General features: G+C 41.5%; 1 protein-coding gene across 1 annotated transcript; it reads right to left on the bottom strand.

Moving 5' to 3' along the window:
* Positions 1-718: 718 nt before the first annotated feature.
* On the bottom strand, positions 719-16,407 carry LOC103512155 (proteoglycan 4). The gene is made up of 7 exons (XM_026825710.1): positions 16,188-16,407; positions 15,235-15,375; positions 14,055-14,308; positions 2,090-3,839; positions 1,331-1,487; positions 1,194-1,210; positions 719-1,115 (listed from the first exon to the last, which is right to left on the bottom strand). The coding sequence occupies exons 1-7, from the start codon at positions 16,321-16,323 to the stop codon at positions 844-846; spliced, it is 2,727 nt and encodes a 908-aa protein (XP_026681511.1). The 5' UTR covers positions 16,324-16,407; the 3' UTR covers positions 719-843.
* Between the last annotated feature and the right edge of the window lie 423 nt (positions 16,408-16,830).

The raw sequence follows: 16,830 nt of genomic DNA, 5'->3' as shown, positions 1-16,830 counted from the left end.
TCTACTGGTAGATTTCACCAACCTTCTTTTTAGTCCCAAACAGCCTGTTAGCTTAATAGCCCTATTGGGTGTTGGACCTATACAAATCAAATGTAACTTAACAGGCTGTTAGCTTAACAGCCCTGTGATGGGTTGATTTCTATTGAAAAAATTCAGCAAATCAGATTGCTTGTTAGCTTAACAGGCCTGTTGAGCCTATACAAATCAAATGGAACTTAACAGCTTGTTAGCTTAACAGCCCTAGCCCTGTTAAGTCCATACAAATCAAATGGAACTTAACAGCTTGTTAGCTTAACAGCCCTAGCCCTGTTAAGTCCATACAAATAAAATGGAACTTAACAGGCTGTTAGCTTAACAGCCCTAGCCCTGTTGAGCCTATACAAATCAAATGGAACTTAACAGCTTGTTAGCTTAACAGCCCTAGCCCTGTTAAGTCCATACAAATCAAATGGATAACAGCCTTAGCCCTGGTAAGCCTATACAAATTAAATGGAACTTAACAGGCTGGTTAGCTAAATGGCCCTGTTAAGCCTACACAAATCAAATGGAACTTAACAGGCTGTTAACAGGCCTTCTAGGGACTGATAAATTGGTGCAATCCACTCTACGATTAGGAAATTAAGGAATTATAAACAAAACGGATTTCTTATCGACATGGATCTCTCAAGCTCCGCCCTTTCTCAACAAGCCTACACAAATCAAATGGAACTTAACATAACAGGCTGTTAACAGGCCTTCTAGGGACTGGAAAATTGGTGAAATCCACTCTACGATTAGGAAATTAAGGAATTATAAACAAAACGGATTTCTTATCGACATGGATCTCTCAAGCTCCGCCCTTTCTCAATGCCCATTGGTCAGAATGGGAGAGGGCGTGGTCAACTCTTCAACCCCATTGGTCAAAGGCGCGGGTTCTTGGGTCCCATTGGTTGTTGGCGCCTCAGAGGCGGAGTCTACTTTGGGTTCCGAGGGAGTTTCAGTCTTTTTGATGGCGCTGGCCGATTTGACTCCTGCTGGAGATTTCTTCACGGTTAGATTGGAGCTTACTTTGGAGGTGACAGAGGACAGGGGCTTCCGGGTGACACTGGAGGAGGTTGTGGAGGTTTTCTTCACACCTAGGGGAGGAATTGAAATATTATATTTTAAATTAGTCGGAATTCAATAATATGGACTAAACAGGAAAAAGTAATTACTCATTTTCCTCACGAGGCTGAGTGGGCCCCGCAACAGCCAGTCAGGGAATCAATCATTTGCATGATACAAATTTCTTGACCCCGCCGGGAATCGATCCCGGGTCTCCCGCGTGCAAGGCGAGCGCAGTGACCACTACGCCATGGGAGCTGACAAAATGTAGGTGGTGCTAGGTTTGGCCGTTGCTGGCTTGGTCGCTGGTTTGGCGGCTGAGGTTCGCTGGGAGAGAGGCACTCGGGGGGCGGCTGGTTTGGCGGCCGAGGCACTCGTGACACTGGAGGACGAAGTTCGGGAGGCTGAAATGTGAAACACACATGGGGTTAGAGATTTAGGTCAAGACTCTTTTGGAAAGGTTCGTCTTTCCAAGAAGTATGGACTCAAGGCTACACAATAGGGCTGCCTGGAAGAGACTGAAAAGTTCGCCTGAAAGGCATTTTTTTTGAGGGGCGCACAGCCTACAAGAAACTTTAAAAACATAGCTTGATCACATATGATTAAGGTGAAGAAATATAAATAGGTACATATTGTTCTGGGGGGCAGAAATCCTGGAATTCCCGTATACTAGACCTGCTGACGATTCGCAAATGGACTGTTTGTTTTTGAAATGTTCTTCAGCCAGTCTAGTTACCTAGGAATAGCAGGTTCTATTCCCGCTTGGGGCGAACTTTATTGTAAACAGATTAGGATCATTCTCGGGACGGTTGGCTTTCTCTTATCCTGTCCTCCTTCTCTGTTCCATTTTGGGACGATTACAGTTCCCACGATCAAACCTCTTGAAAAATCTTCTTCTTCCTAGCCTTTTTCTAATTAAATAAGGGTCGGCGTTAGGAAGAAGAAACCCCTTGAAAAATAATAGAAAGTAAAAAAGCAATGGAAAATCTATAGCAAACAATCTCACCTGTAGTTGTAGCCGAGACAGGCCGTTTCGTCACGCCATTGGTCAGAGGCTTAGGTGCAGGAGCAGCGGTAGCAGGTCGCGGCTTAGGTGCAGGAGCGGCTACTGGTTTCTTAGGGGCTGCCGGTTTAGGCGCACTCGGCTTAGGAGCTGCAGAAACAGTCGAGGTCGCCGTTTTAGTGATGGTACTTGCGACTGGTTTTCTAACAGGGGCTGGCTTAGGGGCTGTGGTTGTAGATTTAGGCGCTGCAGTGGTTGGTTTAGGTGCAGGCTTCGTTGCTGGCTTAGGCGCAGGCTTGGCTGTCGTTGTTGCGGTCTTCTTAACGGGAGAAATCGCTGGTTTAGCGGCCGTTGTTGTCTTTGTGGTCGTAGTTTTCGCTAGTGGTTTGCTTGCAGGTTTTGCCGCAGGTCCAGGCTTGTCCGTCTTTTTGGCCGCAGTTGCCTTCTTGACCGCTACTGCGGCACCAGCAGCTGCAGCTCCTACTACCAGCGCACCGGCAACCTTGGCTGCTAGGTCGCTAGAAGCGGTCGACTCCTCAGCGCTTTCTACGGTCTGGGCTTCTTGTGGAATGACTGGGACTTCGCTGAGGGGGGTTTCTTTCTCAGCTGTTTCGGAGTTTGTTTCATCAGTGGGTGTTACTACTGCTTCTTTCTCTTCAACAATGTCCTGTGTTAGATCAACAGCGGGGCTGGGAGACTCCTCGTTAGCGTCTTGGTTAGGCACAACGTCTGGAACACTGGTTGGAACGCTTACCAGATCATCAAGGACTTCTTCTTTAGGTTCTGATACTTCTGGTGTTTTTTCAGTGTGTGCGCTAATGAAGTCGTCTAGTTTGGTCTCTTGCGAGGTGAAATCGTCCAGGTTGGTTTCCAAAGCGACATGTGTTTCCTGGAAGGAACGCTCAACTTTCGTTTCGGTATGTGTTTCTTCCTGGAAGGAACTTTCTTTTGTTTCAAACGTGAGGTCATCGTGTTCCTGCGGCTTCTCGTTAAAGCTGGTCTCTTCCGTTGATATTTCAAACAGGTTGCTCACCGGTTTGTCTACGTTGCTCACCGAATTCTCTACGTGATTATCCGATGCTAGCTTGGCCTCAAGCGTTGTTACCTCACTGGTAGGTGTTAGCTCTGCCTCATTGTCTGCGTGGAACTGTTCAACAGCTTGGTCAATAGACACCTCGTGAGTTGCCTCACGTTGTTGACGTTCATAATGATCGATCATCTCTTCGGGCGAAGGTGAACGAGCGGGCTCTTCGAAATCGCCGTAGAAGGAGCGACTCATCGGGTCTGACTCGTTCAGATCGCTCACTTTCTTCCCGATTTGAATCTCTTCTTCGTCTTCTTCCTTGATGGAATCGGCGAATGCCTTGTGTGCCTCGGGTTCTGCCCGGATCTCATTGGTTAAATCTTCAATGAGCTCTTTCGCGCTTTCTTCAACTGGTTCAGCGGCGTGTTTCTGTAGGAACTCCAAGGGTGTGATTCCACTAATGATGAAGGTTTCCACATTGGCTTCGGACTCCACTCTATCCACAGCATCCACCGTAACATTGTTCTCCTGGTGGAACTCAAACTCGTCCGTCTCCGTTTGGTGAAGCTCAACACCTGCGTCACCAAACGGATTGTTGCTCGCGGCGACTTCACTGAAATCTCGAGTTTCTGAGTGCGTTTGATCGTGTCCAAACGGATGCGATTCAACACCGTCCTTCTGGAAGTGGGGCTCGGTCTCAATGTAGGATCCATTTGCAACGTCTTCCTCCTCCACTTGAATGGCGACTTCACTGAAATCTCGAGTTTCGGAGTGCGTTTGATCATGTCCTAACGGATGCGATTCAACACCGTCCTTCTGGAAGTGGGGCTCGGTCTCAATGTAGGATCCATTTGCAACGTCTTCCTCCTCCACTTGAAGCCCGTTACTTAATTCCGCTTCCGCTTTTAGGTCGAATTCATCTTTCACGGGCGTGCCGCAGGGTTGTGTGATGCCCCCCGCGGGCGTGTCCAAAGCATGCACAACGGCATTGTAAGCGTCCAGGACGTCACTGGAGACGCGACGCTCTGCGGACGGTTTGGGCGTGACGAGCATGTCCATCATGGAGGTGAGGGTCTACGCCGCTGGGTCGTTTGGAAATCTCGGAGAAAAATTCCGACTCGTCATTGAGTCGTTTCAACGGATTCGGTTTTTTCGGGGAGCAGGAGATGATGTCGTCAATGGCGTGCTCAACACGACCCAACGGAATGTCCGCTCCGTGTGTATCTTTCGCGCCGTGTATTTCGATATCTCCGTGGGTTTTATCTTCGTGTATTTGATCGAATCCGTGTATTTCATCACCTGCCAAGAAAAGGGTTCGTTTGATATGGGTTTATGCCGCCGCTAGGGATGTACGACAGCTCTACGAGACGAGCAATCTATTTTGTCTAGTCTCGTGGAACAATATAACGAAAAAGCTTCATTTGACCCGTCCGACGTCCGTATATTGATATTGAAGGACATAACAAATGTGGCTTTTTGGCTCGTCCTCCAGTCAATCCCCTAGGCTAGTCACACACTATCAGGTAGACATGACGACAGGTACACCTGATTAGGTCTAGCTCAGGCATGTCAAACTCAAAATGTATAGAGGGCCATTTTTGATATTTGTTGAACATTGGCGGGCCGCAGGTATTCACCCCCCCCCCAGTAAAAAAATTGTTGTAAAAAAAATCATGGGATTCATTTGTTTTTTAAAAAGAATAGGTACTGTTTGTGGGAGTCTCCAAATCTTGTACGTCTGAACTAGATCCACCGTGCTAGTGATTTTGATCCAAATTTTTAGTAAGTAGGTAAAATAGATATTATTTTATTAGATAGATACGTTTACCAAGAAGTAACTTTTTAACTTCTTCATTTTGTTTCAAAGATTAAAGTAATAAAAAAAAATAATAATAAATAAAAAGTCTCCTTATGAAATATTATTAATTTATTATTTAAAATTATATACCTTTGTGGCTCGCAGCGGGCCGCACAATTTGACCATGCCGGTTCTGAATTCTGTTCGGGAAAATATCAAAGACAATCAAATTAATTTGATAGCTGACAGCTTTTCATTTATATCTGAAAATCGACCAATCTAGGACAATCAAAGATGACGATGGAGTGGGGTTATTAGCAAATAACCTCTACAAGACCTTTTCAAAGACATTTCTGGTCAAATTTCGGCTCACCTCCCCACATACTGTTGGCGGTGTGGAATTCGTTAAAAGTGTTGGAATCAAAGAGAGACAAAGTCTGGACAGGATGGGATGTGGCTTCTCCTACGTCTGCCGAGTGAGGGTCGGACCCCAGACCAACATAACTTGTCTCAACTGAAAAGAAAAGGTCAACAAATATTTCTCAGATTTTTTTTTTTTTTTTTTTTTATAAATAAAACACTTCCTCCATAATCTTTTGAGAGGGCAACGTGCTCGATGAATCGCCCCTTTGGATGGCCAGAGAAATTTTCTGAACCAAATACTGAAGATTTTATCTAAGTCCCTGAGATCAAACACGTTTTCAAAAACTGTCAAATAAGCCAGTGCCAATTGCACTTTGAATGCGCCGGTTAGATCTCTGGAGTTAAGCAACGCTGCGTGTGATTGGTATTCGGATGGATCATTTGGGCAATCGCGTGCTGCTGGTTTTCCCAGAGACAACAAAATACCAAAACCAATCTAACAAAAGCAGCACGGAACTAACTATCCAGCACCAATAATTAAAAAACGATCCTAAGACCAACACTTAACACATCCCAAAAACCAACGAGCTACGAGCAAAAATATCAAAGACAAAGAAATAATATCCAGCACCAACCATTAAAAAAATAATGGAATACTAATACCACCAAAAACCAACATTGAACATAATAAGTTTAATAACAAACAAAAACACGAAAAAATACGACCAACATTCTTTGGATTCAGCGACTTTTTTTCTGGAATTACTCAGATTTTTAACCGAATAGATATCCAAGACAACGAAACACTACCCTAGACCAACATAAAAATATGGAATACCATCCAAATACACAATTATTAACAAAATACTGAACACCAACACGTATTAAAAGGAGTCAAACATACAATCTTTGGAGTCATTCAGCGACTTTTCTCCGGAATTACTCAGAGTTTTGACTGAATAGATATCAAAAGTATCCTCATGCTCGTTACCAGAATTATGTTTAGGGCCCGGAGTTTCAATCGTTGTCGAATTCTTCATGGGATTACCGCAATCGAACTCAAAGTTACTCGATGCTGTAGACAAGTCTAATGGTAGACTAGGCCGGAGAAGGTTACCTGTAGCGAATAGAATATACCCTGTTCATATTACACACTTTTCTTCTTCTTCTTCTTCTTCTTCTTCTTCGCCTTTTCCCATGTTCAGACGGGGTCGGCGTTTTTCGTCAGCCTCTCAATTAGCTCTAACTAAGGTGATTGCTTTGGGCTGACATTTGGTTTTGGCTACAAATTTTACGAGTGGATGCCCTTCGCACTCAACCTTTGCTATTTCTCACTTTGAATGCGCCGGTTAGATCTCTGGAGTTAAGCAACGCTGCGTGTGATTGGTATTCGGATGGATCATTTGGGCAACCGCGTGCTGCTGGCTTTTCCAGAGACAACAAAATACCAAAACCAATCTAACAAAAGCAGCACGGAAATAACTATCCAGCACCAATAATTAAAAAACGATCCTAAGACCAACACTTAACACATCCCAAAAACCAACGAGCTACGAGCAAAAATATCAAAGACAACGAAATAATATCCAGCACCAACAATTAAAAAAATAATGGAATACCACCAAAAAACCAACATTGAACATAATAAGTTTAATAACAAACAAAAAATTGCGGATCACATTGCAGTCTGCCCAAACTTAACAAACAACGACAACATAGTATTCAAATATTGGGACGCAAGGAGAAAAATGACATAATAGTCAATCTCAAGCATTAGATAACAACAACATAACAAACAAAAACACGAAAAAATACGACCAACATTCTTTGGATTCAGCGACTTTTTTTCTGGAATCACTCAGATTTTTAACTGAATAGATATCCAAGACAACGAAACACTACCCTGGACCAACATAAAAATATAGAATACCATCCAAATACACAATTATTAACAAAATACTGAACACCAACACGTATTAAAAGGAGTCAAACATACAATCTTTGGAGTCATTAATCAAATGGAACTTAACAGCCTGTTAGCTTAACAAGCCCTAGCCCTGGTAAGCCTATACAAATCAAATGGAACTTAACAGGCTGTTAGCTTGATAGCCCTGTAAGCCCATACAAATAAAATGGAACTTAACAGGCTGTTAGCTAAATAGCCCTGTTAAGCCTAGAGTTTTGACCGAATAGATATCAAAAGTATCCTCACGCTCGTTATCAGAATCATGTTTGGGACCCGGAGTTTCAATCGTTGTCGAATTCTTCATGGGATTACCGCAATCGAACTCAAAGTTACTCGATGCTGTAGACAAGTCTAATGGTAGACTAGCCCGGAGAAGGTTACCTGTAGCGAATAAAATATACCCTGTTCATATTACACACTTTTCTTCTTCTTCTTCGCCTTTTCCCATGTTCAGACGAGGTCGGCGTTTTTCGTCAGCCTCTCAATTAGCTCTAACTAGGGTGATTGCTTTGGGCTGACATTTGGTTTTGGCTACAAATTTTACGAGTGGATGCCCTTCGCACTCAACCTTTGCTATTTCTTTAGCAAGGGAAATTCAGGCTGGTATACTCCCAGTTTAAAGTCCCCCAGCCAGACTAAGCTGGTCTACTCCCTGTTTAATGTCCCCCAGCCAGACGCCTGTTTATATTACAGTACCATAAGAAAATACAAGAGTGCCCTCTAGTATTTTTGTAGTGAAAGTAGGCCCGTTCGGAAAGAAAATACAAGAGGGCAGGCTGAGATGGTTTGGTCACGTGGGGAAGAGGTGGTGCAATAGTCCTAAATACTGGACTCCGCACACAGGGATTTCGTCAAAAAAGTCCCACATTTCATAATGTGGGTATTGTACGTGGGAAAGAGGGTGGAGAGAGTGGACGTGGGAGGAAAGAAGAAGACCAAATTAAGGCGGAGATATAAGGTTCAGGACGATTTGAGAGAGGGGATGGAATCAAATGATGATAAATACAAGGGAAAAAAATTACCAAGTCCTCCTGGTCTGTTATTTACAGAACAAACCAAATTTATGTTGTTGGTTTGGCCAAGAATATCTGTCACGATCCTCTTATCTTGTCAAGAAGCTATTATGTATACCTATCTGATTTTCTAGAATTGTTTTGGATGGAATTGAACCCGCCTTCCTGTTTACCAGGCATTTTGACCGCTACACCACCAAACTGGCAGACATACAAAACGTCAACTTACCTTTGTTCTCATCATGCGACAGCTTGGTCTCCAAATCATCAAACTCGCCCAACTTAGAACTTGAACTCGAACCACCAACCTCCAGATCCGAAGTCCACACACTACCGAGGTTGGTGATTCATTAAAACTATCTCTTAAAGGTCAATATATCCTCCTGGCATACAAAAAGGAATACATTGTTGAAATGCTTCGTTACGGACAGAGTTGGATGTACTCCAGAATTTTGGAGAGGAAAAAATATATAATCACTGCTCTGCGGTAAATTCTAAATTCCATCTGCATTACCTAATTGAATACTGCATTATCTGCTCGTAGCTGGAACGTCTAATTTTACTTTCTATTACCAACATAGGGAAAAATGTTGTTGTTATTGTAGCAGGCAGCGAGTCATCAAATTTCTAGGGAAAAATGTAGAGAGAAAGTATTGCAATTTGCAATCGGGAAATGACTGGAAGTATCCATTTGTTGTTGTAGCACCAGGCAGCGAGTCATCAAATTTCTAGGGAAAAATGTAGAGAGAAAGTATTGCAATTTGCAATCGGGAAATGACTGGAAGTATCCATTTTAGAGTTTCCTTAGCAAAAAAGTGTCTCTACCTGCCTCGGTGGTGTAGTGGTCAAGGCGCTCGCCTGGTAAACAGGAGGGCGTCGGTTCAATCCCAGCCGAGGTATGGAATTTTATCTGTCGTAGCATGCCCATCCCGTAGTATGCCTCTCATCAGATGGGCGAGAAGAGACACAATACTTCCCATTTAAAAAAAAGAATATACTTTGTTCATCCTGCCAGAATGAGACTGAAAAGTCCCTTTACCCTAGCAGTCTAAACAAATAGGTAAGCACAACCTTCCTTAAATAAAAAAAAGGAAGAAAATGTTAACTACATATTGTGACATCAAAACTTACCTGTGCCACTGGAATTACAAGGACATTCTTTTTCAAACGATTTTTTAAAGCATAAAGCATAAATGCTTGTCACAAATTTAATGTTCCCCCTTGATATGCACTACACTAACACTCGTATTTATGAACAAGAATGATCGTTCTTAGACCAGTCTCAAGTCAAAATTGACCAATCAAATGCCTTGACACTATGCTTAGCACGAACTTAAGAGCCAGCATTTTGTTCATAAATATGGGTGTAAATTTCAAATTTCAAGACTTGGACTCGAACCACCTCCAGATTCAAAATGTCCATCGTGGTAACCAATACACCACTTAGGTTGGTACTTGTGCCACTTAACAGCTAAGGTAGTCAGCGGCAATAAGCACGTTAAAATACACCAGTCCCCAATGTAAATGCAGTTTCTTTGTGTTATTATATCACAACTTAGGTGTTCACTGCAGCATTGTAAGATTTTTCCCAATATCTCAATAATCCTAACATCCAATGTTTACCTACCATGCTGGCACCGGTCGCTATGCGCATTTATTTTCTGGAATTACTCAGATTTTTAACCGAATAGATATCCAAGACAACGAAACACTACCCTAGACCAACATAAAAATATGGAATACCATCCAAATACACAATTATTAACAAAATACTGAACACCAACACGTATTAAAAGGAGTCAAACATACAATCTTTGGAGTCATTCAGCGACTTTTCTCCGGAATTACTCAGAGTTTTGACTTGATCAACAAATACATACAGATCGAACAGTTCCTGCAAATAAACCAGACATTGTAGTAAAGAATGTGAAAGATAAGAATTGTGTACTGATAGATGTCTCTGTTCCGTGTGATGCAAATCTCATTTCCAAAGAAGCTGAGAAGAAACTTCTTCTCAATTCTCATTGGTTCAACCGTCCACCAATCAGATCGCTCACAAAGTGAGTTTAAACTCCGTTTAACTCTCGGATTAAGTAAGCAAATCTGATAGGTTGATTTTTGAACAATTAAAAAATCCCAGCAAATCAGATTATTTACTCGGAGAGTTAAACTGAAACCGAGTTCAAACTCTGTCGTTCCTGGCCTTAGAAGTACATATAAACTCTACTGGTAGGTTTCACCAACCTTCTTTTTAGTCCCCAACAGCCTGTTAGCTTATTAGTCCTGTGATGGGTTGATTTCTATTGAAAAAATTCAGCAAATCAGATTGCTTGTTAGCTTGACAGCCCTGTTAGGCCTATACAAATCAAATGGAACTTAACAGCCTGTTAGCTTAACAGCCCTAGCCCTGTTAAGCCTATACAAATAAAATGGAACTTAACAGCCTGTTAGCTTAACAGCCCTAGCCCTGTTAAGCCTATACAAATAAAATGGAACTTAACAGGCTGTTAGCTAAATAGCCCTGTTAAGCCTACACAAATCAAATGGAACTTAACAGGCTGTTAGCTTGATAGCCCTGTTAAGCCCATACAAATTAAATGGAACTTAACAGGCTGTTAGCTAAATAGCCCTGTCAAGCCTACACAAATCAAATGGAACTTAACATAACAGGCTGTTAACAGGCCTTCTAGGGACTGGAAAATTGGTGAAATCCACTCTACGATTAGGAAATTAAGGAATTATAAACAAAACGGATTTCTTATCGACATGGATCTCTCAAGCTCCGCCCTTTCTCAATGCCCATTGGTCAGAATGGGAGAGGGCGTGGTCAACTCTTCAACCCCATTGGTCAAAGGCGCGGGTTCTTGGGTCCCATTGGTTGTTGGCGCCTCAGGGGCGGAGTCTACTTTGGGTTCCGAGGGAGTTTCAGTCTTTTTGATGGCGCTGGCCGATTTGACTCCTGCTGGAGATTTCTTCACGGTTAGATTGGAGCTTACTTTGGAGGTGACAGAGGACAGGGGCTTCCGGGTGACACTGGAGGAGGTTGTGGAGGTTTTCTTCACACCTAGGGGAGGAATAGAAGTTGGGGAAATTTTTTTATAAAAAAAACCAAAAAAAAAAAAAAAAAAAAAAAAAAAAAAAAAAAAAAAGAACGAAACAAAAGAACATAGAACTGAAAAAAATAAGAAAGGAAAGAAAAAACAAGAAGAAAAACTCAAATGAAAAATAAAAAGGAAATAATATTTTCGTTTTATTCAAATAAAAAATTTGGGGAGAAAAAAAAGACATTGCCATAAAAAAATAGGTAAAATAAAAAAAATAGTAATAATGTGTAAATTTTTACGAAATAATACTTGAAATTTTAGGGAGGGACTGATTGAAATGGTCAAAGAGTGAGTGAGTTATGAAAAAGAACTACTCTTTTCACTGAACTACTCTTTTCACTGAACTACTCAATTAAGTCATCCCAATTAAAGGCTTCACAACAAAAAAGTGCCGAAACCCTATTTAAGTAGGACCTTTTAATGTTAAATTGCTAGTACACTACTAGTGGTTGGTATTGCACGGACCTTGAAATTAAATATTTAGAGCCGGGCCATACTCAGAGATTACACCAAGTAGCTTTTAACCTTATTGGTTGATTTCAAAAATTTTAATGCACGATTAAAAGTTAATCATAGTTTAATCTCTGAATGCGGCCCCTGGCCATTAATATATTACACGTAGGTATTTTTTGCAGAGAGAATAACTCAACTGTCTTATATAAAAAAAAGTAATAAATAGGTAATTACATAAATATACGTAGGTAGTAAAATACCTATATTGCAATTTTTTCTCATTCCCTACTTTTTTTTTTTAAATTTCAACATGTTTATTGGGGTGCTTCAATATAATAATTTTATTCAAATGGACGCGAAGCCTGGCATATAATGACATGAAAATTATATGATATTAATATTAATAATATTTCATGTACTAAAATACATCCGTAATATTTAAATTTAATAGTGGTACTTAGGTAAGATACCTAATACTTTATATTTTTGTAAAGCTTAAATCTTTATAGCAGGTTCTATTCCCGCTTGGGGCGAACTTTATTGTAAACAGATTAGGATCATTCTCGGGACGGTTGGCTTTCTCTTATCCTGTCCTCCTTCTCTGTTCCATTTTGGGACGATTACAGTTCCCACGATCAAACCTCTTGAAAAATCTTCTTCTTCCTAGCCTTTTTCTAATTAAATAAGGTCGGCGTTAGGAAGAAGAAACCCCTTGAAAAATAATAGAAAGTAAAAAAGCAATGGAAAATCTATAGCAAACAATCTCACCTGTAGTTGTAGCCGAGACAGGCCGTTTCGTCACGCCATTGGTCAGAGGCTTAGGTGCAGGAGCAGCGGTAGCAGGTCGCGGCTTAGGTGCAGGAGCGGCTACTGGTTTCTTAGGGGCTGCCGGTTTAGGCGCACTCGGCTTAGGAGCTGCAGAAACAGTCGAGGTCGCCGTTTTAGTGATGGTACTTGCGACTGGTTTTCTAACAGGGGCTGGCTTAGGGGCTGTGGTTGTAGATTTAGGCGCTGCAGTGGTTGGTTTAGGTGCAGGCTTCGTTGCTGGCTTAGGCGCAGGCTTGGCTGTCGTTGTTGCGGTCTTCTTAACGGGAGAAATCGCTGGTTTAGCGGCCGTTGTTGTCTTTGTGGTCGTAGTTTTCGCTAGTGGTTTGCTTGCAGGTTTTGCCGCAGGTCCAGGCTTGTCCGTCTTTTTGGCCGCAGTTGCCTTCTTGACCGCTACTGCGGCACCAGCAGCTGCAGCTCCTACTACCAGCGCACCGGCAACCTTGGCTGCTAGGTCGCTAGAAGCGGTCGACTCCTCAGCGCTTTCTACGGTCTGGGCTTCTTGTGGAATGACTGGGACTTCGCTGAGGGGGGTTTCTTTCTCAGCTGTTTCGGAGTTTGATTAAAATAGTATCTACTGAGTGAGTTGGAAAAAAGAACTACTCTTTTCACTGAACTACTCAGTTATTGAGTCAGATCCTAAAACATGTAACTCACTCTTCAAGTCCTTTCTATCTAAAGGGAGTTAAAATCTGACTCATTACCTGAGTAGTTCACTGAAAAGAGTAGTTCTTTTTTTCTAACTCACTCACTCTTTTCGCATCTCTACTGATTATGCTGCCGTGCTAAGCGAAAACACCGTATGTCAAAAAAATCGATTTTTGGTTTTCGGTGCCAAATGGTTCCTATGATCCTAAATTTTGACACACAAATGAGCTCTGATCTTGAAATTTTTCGCGACGACCTATGAACTCAAAGCGAGAAAGTTTTAGGTAACACTTCAGTCGATCATTTAAGACCGGTTTTAGCGTTACCTATGTTAAGCTACGCCGAGGAAGGCCAATAAATGGATGGGTGACTTAAACATTATATTGGGAATAAATGGAGAACGGGCTCTAGTCTTGATTTTAAATCATTACATGAAAGTAAAATCAAAAAATCAAATCGAGAATGATAATAAACTGAATATTAAACAAATTAGGTAGGTACAAAGGTATTCTTTAACCATGATCGAATAAACTACGGGCTAAAAAATTCCCGGAGGGACGGGCCCTGCTTGTTATTACTATTGTAATAGTAAAGGAAGGACGGACTAAAAATAATAATAATTTAAAAAAATGTGAAAAAGGTCCGCTTTACCACAAAGAATTTGAGATTTTATTGTTTTGTTACATAATTATTCATCCAACAATTATTTAATTTATATTGGCTATTCCAACATCTTTCAGTGACATTTCGATGTGATACGATTTAGTCTTCCTCCTCCACTTGAAGCCCGTTACTTAATTCCGCTTCCGCTTTTAGGTCGAATTCATCTTTCACGGGCGTGCCGCAGGGTTGTATGATGCCCCCCGCGGGCGTGTCCAAAGCATGCACAACGGCGTTGTAAGCGTCCAGGACGTCACTGGAGACGCGACGCTCTGCGGACGGTTTGGGCGTGACGAGCATGTCCATCATGGAGGTGAGGGTCTCCTCCACCACCGACACGGGCTGCGAAGAGGAGAGGTCGCTGTATTCTGTGGAGAAACAATTTTAAACTAATTAATAATGACAGAGGGAACTGTAACTGCTATGGTCTTATCGTCCCGAAATCGAAGAGAGAAGGAAGACAGGATAGGAGATAGCCAGTCGTTCCGAGAACGAACATTATTCCATCAGGATAAAATCCGCCCCGGGCGGGAATCGAACCCGCGGCCTAGCGCTTACAAGGCAGACGCATTACCAACTAAGCTAACTAGGCTGGCAGGGTTCTTGTTTGATAAGGGTTTATGCCGCCTCTAGTGATGTACGACAGCACTACGAGACGAGCAATGTATTTTGTCCAGTCTCGTGGAACAATATAAGGAAAAAGCTTCATTTGACCCGTCCGACGTCCGTAATTTAAAGGACATAACAAATGTAGCTTTTTAGTCCGTCCTTCCTTTATTATTACTAATAATAAAAGGTATAGTGGACGGACTATTGTTTTAAACTAATTAATAATGTACGCATTAACATAGTTAATGATTAAATAATGTGCATTGGAAATTAATAAAATAATGAAATTAAAATAGATATGTACGTTTTAAACTAATTAATAATGTACGCATTAACATAGTTAATGATTAAATAATGTGCATTGGAAATTAATAAAATAATGAAATTAAAATACGTATAGATATGTACCAAGATTGACGGCAGGCCAAAAAATGTTCTAGCAATTCTTATAGTATTACCAATGGACCTTTATGCCGAAAAAAGAACATGTCTTGTTCAAACAGTTCTGAATTCTGTTCGGGAAAATATCAAAGACAATCAAATTAATTTGATAGCTGACAGCTTTTCATTTATATCTGAAAATCGACCAATCTAGGACAATCAAAGATGACGATGGAGTGGGGTTATTAGCAAATAACCTCTACAAGACCTTTTCAAAGACATTTCTGGTCAAATTTCGGCTCACCTCCCCACATACTGTTGGCGGTGTGGAATTCGTTAAAAGTGTTGGAATCAAAGAGAGACAAAGTCTGGACAGGATGGGATGTGGCTTCTCCTACGTCTGCCGAGTGAGGGTCGGACTCCAGACCAACATAAATTGTCTCAACTGAAAAGAAAAGGTCAACAAATATTTCTCAGATTTTTTTTTTATTATAAATAAAACACTTCCTCCATAATCTTTTGAGAGGGCAACGTGCTCGATCAATCGCCCCTTTGGATGGCCAGAGAAATTTTCTGAATCAAATACTGAAGCCGAGTGACGCGACCTTGACAATAGGTCAAATTAATAGGTCAGACCGACCAAGCAATATTGATTTTATCTGAGTCCCTGAGATCAAACACGTTTTCAAAAACTGTCAAATAAGCCAGTGCCAATTGAACTTTGAATGCGCCGGTTCACGATAGATCTCTGGAGTTAAGCAACGCTGCGTGTGATTGGTATTCGGATGGATCATTTGGGCAATCGCGTGCTGCTGGTTTTCCCAGAGACAACAAAATACCAAAACCAATCTAACAAAAGCAGCACGGAACTAACTATCCAGCACCAATAATTAAAAAACGATCCTAAGACCAACACTTAACACATCCCAAAAACCAACGAGCTACGAGCAAAAATATCAAAGACAAAGAAATAATATCCAGCACCAACCATTAAAAAAATAATGGAATACCACCACCACCAAAAACCAACATTGAACATAATAAGTTTAATAACAAACAAAAACACGAAAAAATACGACCAACATTCTTTGGATTCAGCGACTTTTTTTCTGGAATTACTCAGATTTTTAACCGAATAGATATCCAAGACAACGAAACACTACCCTAGACCAACATAAAAATATGGAATACCATCCAAATACACAATTATTAACAAAATACTGAACACCAACACGTATTAAAAGGAGTCAAACATACAATCTTTGGAGTCATTCAGCGACTTTTCTCCGGAATTACTCAGAGTTTTGACTGAATAGATATCAAAAGTATCCTCATGCTCGTTACCAGAATTATGTTTAGGGCCCGGAGTTTCAATCGTTGTCGAATTCTTCATGGGATTACCGCAATCGAACTCAAAGTTACTCGATGCTGTAGACAAGTCTAATGGTAGACTAGGCCGGAGAAGGTTACCTGTAGCGAATAGAATATACCCTGTTCATATTACACACTTTTCTTCTTCTTCTTCTTCTTCTTCTTCTTCGCCTTTTCCCATGTTCAGACGAGGTCGGCGTTTTTCGTCAGCCTCTCAATTAGCTCTAACTAGGGTGATTGCTTTGGGCTGACATTTGGTTTTGGCTACAAATTTTACGAGTGGATGCCCTTCGCACTCAACCTTTGCTATTTCTTTAGCAAGGGAAATTCAGGCTGGTATACTCCCAGTTTAAAGTCCCCCAGCCAGACTAAGCTGGTCTACTCCCTGTTTAATGTCCCCCAGCCAGACGCCTGTTTATATTACAGTACCATAAGAAAATACAAGAGTGCCTTCTAGTATTTTTGTAGTGAAAGTAGGCCCGTTCGGAAAGAAAATACAAGAGGGCAGGCTGAGATGGTTTGGGCACGT

The sequence above is a fragment of the Diaphorina citri genome, unplaced genomic scaffold (genome assembly GCF_000475195.1).
Source record: "Diaphorina citri unplaced genomic scaffold, Diaci psyllid genome assembly version 1.1 scaffold798, whole genome shotgun sequence".
In the NCBI taxonomy this organism is placed as follows: Eukaryota; Metazoa; Arthropoda; class Insecta; order Hemiptera; family Psyllidae; genus Diaphorina; species Diaphorina citri.
The sequence above is the reverse complement of the archived record's forward strand: the minus strand, read 5'-3'. Positions and strand labels throughout refer to the sequence as shown.

What these genes read in the sequence shown, in the direction of transcription:
- LOC103512155 (XM_026825710.1), bottom strand. Translation starts at nt 16,323, where the DNA reads ATGAAGAATTCGACAACGATTGAAACTCCGGGCCCTAAACATAATTCT. An exon ending in CGCCAACAGTATGTGGGGAG is followed by an intron (nt 14,309 to 15,234) that starts GTGAGCCGAAAT and finishes GTTTCTCCACAG; the next exon opens with AATACAGCGACCTCTCCTCT. An exon ending in GTAACGGGCTTCAAGTGGAG is followed by an intron (nt 3,840 to 14,054) that starts GAGGAAGACTAA and finishes ATTCAAGTGGAG; the next exon opens with GAGGAAGACGTTGCAAATGG.